Source organism: Geospiza fortis, unplaced genomic scaffold (assembly GCF_000277835.1).
Source record: "Geospiza fortis unplaced genomic scaffold, GeoFor_1.0 scaffold366, whole genome shotgun sequence".
Classification (NCBI taxonomy): domain Eukaryota; kingdom Metazoa; phylum Chordata; class Aves; order Passeriformes; family Thraupidae; genus Geospiza; species Geospiza fortis.
Genome location: NW_005054342.1, coordinates 4,771,164 through 4,777,230, shown reverse-complemented (window position 1 = coordinate 4,777,230; position 6,067 = coordinate 4,771,164). Strand labels below are relative to the sequence as shown.

Genomic DNA, 6,067 nt, shown 5'->3' with positions numbered 1-6,067 from the left:
ACATTTCTTAAACCATTAGTTCATTATCATCTATAACAAATGGCTGAGTGGCTGCTAAAAATCAAGCCAGATTTCAGAGTAGCAACCAAAATGCAAATTTTCTCCAATTTTTCACCCTATAGCAGACATCTACATGTCTTAACACTAAAAAGCCACCAAAACCTAATCTTTGTAGCTAATTTTAAGTTGTGTAACTTGTACATTTTATTTTTCACTGTTTCTCTCTTATACTTAAATGTGAAAACAACCTACCTTGGAACCTTTCAGCCCTCCCAACTGGTCTTTGTCATTCAGTCCCCAAACAAAAACTTTGGTTCTTATTGTAGCGGCTGATTCAAGCCCAGCTGCCTTCTTTCTAACAAGACTGAACACATTGAGAAAAGAAAACAGTTTAGCAAACAGCATGCTGTAGCATAGGCACCTTTTTACAGTATTTATTGGTTTTTACAGTTGGGAACAGTTTCAAGACTCAAACTGCACTACCACAGTTGGGGGGGAAGAAAAAGAAAACAAAGTATCAAATATAAGCACATCAAGTTTTTAGTTCAGTTTCCAACCCCAAGTATACAGCAAAAGGGAATGAGTCATACAAAATGTTACACCTCACCAGTGTGATCATCTCAGGGAACCTATTTATTGAGAAAGGATCTACTTACAACTCCAATAAACTAAGATACTGATTTCTCTTTACTATCATTCAACCTAATTAATGCGTTCTTCCTCCAATCATCTCCAGAATTATAGGAATATATAGACACTAAGGTTGTTTTCCATTTCCCCCTGCCTTCACCACTGCAGTTACCTACCTCCCAGTGTTAGCTTTATCATCATCCTCTTCCTCATTATCAGAAGCCAGGAAAGGGACTGCAGCCAAATCTTCATCCTCAGCACGTATACGTCCCAGTATGCTGAGGCCATGTATTTTGCAATCAATGCCAGAGCTTCTGCACTGCTTGATTGCAATCTCAATATATCTGTGGTACTAAGAAGAAAAATACTCTGTTGACATCTTTTGGGGTCTACGTAATTTCATAAAATATAAGCAAGAATTAGAACTTTTGCTTGACCATGTCACTTTAAGAAAATGAATCTGTCACTTTAAATGTTTGTCATTTCAGCTCTAAATAATTTATGCCTTATCATTAGCATATGGCCTCATTCATATGAGAAATTTCACTCCCAATCTCATAGAATTCATTATGCATTTCTCCTTGTTGCTAGAAAAGATCAGAACTGCTATCCAAAATTATCCCCAAAATTTAAGTTTATTGGAATGTCTTACTGGTTCACAAGTATATCAATTTACATAAAACCCCCTAAAATATCTAAGTCTATTATAGCATTACTTTGTGATTATGGTAAAAGTTTTTAGAATAATGAACTTAGGACTAACTTGCCAGAAATACTGCTAAGTTAAGAGGAAAAATAAAATACCAGGCTTTAATGATCACAACAATACTTTTCATCCATCTCTTGCAGCACAATATTTTTCTGTTACACACAAGAGTAATTCTCACACAAACTTCACTTACTTCAGTACAATCACTGAGAAGAGGCACTGTGGTGTCTGTAGGATTTATATTGATTGTCTTTAGCTCAATAAGGTTATTTAAGGAATTACCCCCTAGAAAACAAAACACAGAATTAAAAACATTTTAGGATATGGTGTTTGCTGTGCATGTTAAACAGATGACTATGTTAACAAAAATCAGATAAATACCTGCTGTTGGGTGCAAAAAAAAAATTTTTGACTTCTTAGAGAGCATACACATACCTGAAACTACAACTAAGGAGGGCATGTAGCTGCTGTCTGCAGGGTCCACTATCATCTTTAGTCTGTGAACAAGAACATCTGGAAAAATCTCCAAGCGAATCCAGTGCTAGTGGAAACACAGAATTTAATTTTAGATAGTATTGTTATGACCACCATATGATTAACAAGAAAATATATGCGATGTTTTTGAAGAAAGAATGGGAAACATCTCTGAATGGTACACAACAGCTGCAATATATGGCAACTGGCCAAAGAGAAATGACCTTGTGAACTTCTTGCTTGTCCTATGTCCAATTACAAGAGAAACACTTGTAGCAAACAATTTATTTCAGCCAAGACCAACACCACTGAGAACACAGAAAGCACAGTACCAATGGAGGTTAAGTAATGGGACATAATGTAACTACTAGGTTACAGTTTGTAGAAAACCTTGAGTGAGGGTACTTGGGCATACTCTCAGCATGGTCATCAACAGAGCATCAAAACACACTGGAGACATGCCCAGCTGCACATCCTGGTGCCTAGGCTGGTCACAAAGCACTGCTGCAGGCCAATGAAACTGATAAACCATAAATTAAGGAACACCACATTTTATAAGTTATCTGGCTGCAGGAGTCAAATGTACATTAAGTAACTTTGCCAATGACACTAAACCAGGAGAAGCTGTTGACTCTCTCCAAGGCAGAGAGGCCTTGATAGACTGAGTAATCACCAACTGTATGAAATTTAACCAGGGCAAGTGTGGCATTCTCCATCTGGGATGGGGTAATCCTGCTTATACTAACACTCTGGGAGATGAGGCTGGAGAGTGGCCCCACTGAAAGACAGCTGGGGGTTCTTGTGGATGAGCAGCTGCACACAGGCCACCAGTGTGCACTCACAGAAAGCCAACTGAATCCTGGGCTGAATCCAAAGAGCAGTGACCAGCAGGTCAAAGGAGGGGATTCTCCCTCTCTACTCTGCTCCTGTGAGACTGCACCTGGAGTGCTGCAACCAGCTCTGGGGTCCTCAGCACAAAAAACCCTTATGGACCTGACAGAGTGGATCAGAAGAGGGTCACAAAAGCAATCACAGAGATGGACCACCTCTCCTACAAAGACAGGCTGAGAGAGTAGGGGCTGTTCAGCCTGGAGAAGGGAAGGTACTGGGGAGATCCTTTTAAGCATGAAGTATACCAGAATAAAGCATTTAGGGTTTAAATTTACCTTTCCTTGTGAACCAGAAGACTGCCAGCACTGCTCACTACCATCAATGAGACGGGAAGCCTGATTCACAGAGGATGAGACATTCAAATTCTTGACTATCCTTGACCAATCATCCAGTAACATTCCCCGCTGGCTACTGTGCCGTCTCTTCAGCTGCTTTCCAGAACGCCCACTGAACACGGGAGACTGACCTGCAGGGTTAAGTGACACATTTAGCATGCACCTCTCAAAGAAAATTGCTCCTTTGAAACCCATAAGCAGGGTGAAAGGAAATATAAAAATTTTGGAGATGTAGGTGTACCCATTTTGGGTATGTAGGCTACATTCAGGACACAGGCACATGTCACATCGGCCTGGTGACACTAAGTACACAACACTCATGCTTAAATGGTGTAGCTCCTTTTTTTACAGGAGTTTCAATTTTTCCAAGTTCTTGACTAGACAGCTACTTGAAAAGGTCTTTCCCTTTAAAACAAATCAGATCAAAACTTATGATGATATGCAATTCAAAATACAGGCCACAGCACACTAATTTTTTACACCACTACAGCATATGAAAAACACACAACTAAACCTCAACAAAAATCCCCTATCAAAGAATAGAAAAGCTGGAACACTGGAAAACTCAAAGTTCCAGAAGGTGGTTTAGTGAGATGTGGATTGCCTCCCTGCAAAAACCTTACTTCCACTACCCTTCACTGATCTTGTAGCATTTAGAAATCTTGATGAAAAGAATATTTTAACTTCTCTGCCCTACAACACCGGACACGGGGAAGGATTACAGACTCACACCATTCTAGCTGTACAGCTATATCAACTGATTTATTAAATGAATGTCTTTCTTGTCCACATAACCCACGTTCACAATCTCTAGGGGGGAATCAGGTTTGTTTACTTTCCAAAACAATTACACTGGTAATGTGTAAATACAAAGAAATTTAGCCCAGAAGTCAGCATCATCCTGCAAATACCAGGGATAAGATTAATTGTTAGAGAGGTGGATGGAAAAGAAGAAAACAAAACATCAGGTAAGTTTTGCATAACAATGGAAAGCCCCAAATTTTTGGAGCTAAAATGGCTGTACCTGTTCTTGCCCTAGAGAAAAAAGTATGATTATGAGTCTTTCAAAAGGCTTCCCATTCCCACTACACTCCTCTGGAGCCTCTACATCACAGAGAAAATGAGGTAACAGTCTTCACACACCTACAGGCAAAATAGCTGAAGAGCAACTGAAACTGAGGCATAAGAAGGCATCTTAGGTATTTCCAGCTGCCCCTGGCACCATAAGGATTCTATTCATCTACATCTAGGCTGACAGCAAAAGGCAGGAGGATTAGAAAATTACACATTTTATTCTTGGTGTAAGTAAAAATGCCATTCTGACATGTAGAGTTACTGTCACATAGACATTTTTTAAACTTTTTAACGCTACAAAAAAAGGTTTAGGGGTTAATGCTTTGTTGTAGTCCATCACATGCAATTGTAGCAATGCTATAAACGTTTTATTGTCCAGAGGGTCAATCTGAACACTAAGTTCATCATCTAAAAGAGCTGAAATTTAAAACTGTTTTTTCCAAAACAACTAAAATGCATTTTAAATTAATCTAAGAGACACAGTGCAAAGCTTACCTGGTTCATTTATTCTGCCAAAAGTATGTCGGGTGTTATGCTTCCTGGTTTTAAAACATGTTTCACAGAAGTCAAAATCATCACAGTTCCTGCATTTGAATCTAGGCCCATTGATAGGAAACATCTGACACCCATCACACCTGATTTGACAAGAGAAGAACAAGTCTATATATATATGGTACAAGTTACTTGTTAATGAGACAAGATAACAGAATCAAGACAATAAGATATAGGATAACCCCTATACACTAAGATAAAAGTAAATCATCACTTACGTGACTCCAGGGTGAATGCTGGGAACCAATTCCATTTCTGACAACAAGCCAGTCCAGTGTGACTGCTGAGGAAAGTCTACAATAACATCTTTTCCATTGGCACTAAAGGCTGTGACAAAAACATGGAGAAAATACAAGGTGTTGCAAATCTCTATAAAATGAACCCAAAAGTCCTTAGAGCAGTATTCCATTTCAATTTTTCTACTTTGATTTTGTCTTAATATTTTTTTAGAAGAAGTTCCCAAGCAAGCACGTACTTCTAAGCACGGATACAGTATGACCAAAATCTGTACCTCCTCAAAGAACCTGTGTTCCACAGATTACTTCAATTACATCCCTTAGAGCCTGACACGAGTGCATCCCACTTTCTCCTTGCTTCCTTATGAAGCTTTCAAGCTACAATTACTTCTTAAAGGAAAATCATTTGGGGTTCATCCAAATTGTAAATGAGAACTACAACAGGAAGCTGCACAGATGCTTAAAGACTTTTACTGTGTGCAAATGAAGTGGCTGAAAAGCAGACGGACAGGGCAACAAAATAAGCTGCCACAGAGCATATTTCTATGAATTCACCACAGACTTCAAATGCATTCTATAATCTCTAACATCATACAATACTCCACAAAACAGTGTGATTTTTAAATGTGTCTAGAAGACAGCCTGCATGGTCTTGAGCTTCTTACCTCCCCATGCCCCATGCTGAATACACATTGAATACACATTACCTTTGACGATGCCCACGCTTCGGTGAGTGACTGATCCCCACTTGTATTTGGGTGTGGTGACAGAGCTTTTCACACGCACTTTGTCACCTATCTTGATATGCGAGGCAGAACTCTGGGGTGGGAATCCTAGCAGATGCAAGAATAAATGGATAGCGAGTCCAAAACTACATCTCCCTTAGTTTACCATTCACTTTTTCAGTTAAAAAGCAGTCAGAAGTGAACTCACCTAAAAGCTCAACATGGATGTATCTGACCCAGTAAGTACCACCCTTTTGTTGCCAATCACACTGCACGTTCAGGTCATGCAATCCATCTCGATCCAATTTAATAACTTTGCCTACATCTCCTTCACAAACCTCCTCATAGGTTCTGCAGCACCTAACCATCATCCCCACCTAGGGAGAAAGGACAACAGAATGCAATAGATCTGTAAAGGCTTTAGTACCGAGAGGAAAGCAG

General features: G+C 39.4%; 1 protein-coding gene across 2 annotated transcripts in view; it reads right to left on the bottom strand.

Annotated features, from left to right (window-relative positions):
- The window catches only part of HERC2 (HECT and RLD domain containing E3 ubiquitin protein ligase 2), a 99,986-nt gene that overhangs the window by 34,579 nt on the left and 59,340 nt on the right, over window positions 1-6,067 (bottom strand). For both annotated transcript variants that reach the window (XM_005422698.2, XM_031058383.1), the window contains exons 48-56: window positions 5,835-6,003; window positions 5,609-5,734; window positions 4,884-4,992; window positions 4,609-4,748; window positions 2,980-3,170; window positions 1,775-1,880; window positions 1,533-1,624; window positions 807-982; window positions 253-364 (exon numbers count right to left, since the gene is read on the bottom strand). In XM_005422698.2, the coding sequence (XP_005422755.1) occupies window positions 253-364; window positions 807-982; window positions 1,533-1,624; window positions 1,775-1,880; window positions 2,980-3,170; window positions 4,609-4,748; window positions 4,884-4,992; window positions 5,609-5,734; window positions 5,835-6,003 (1,221 nt within the window). The remainder of the gene's footprint in view (window positions 1-252; window positions 365-806; window positions 983-1,532; window positions 1,625-1,774; window positions 1,881-2,979; window positions 3,171-4,608; window positions 4,749-4,883; window positions 4,993-5,608; window positions 5,735-5,834; window positions 6,004-6,067) is intronic.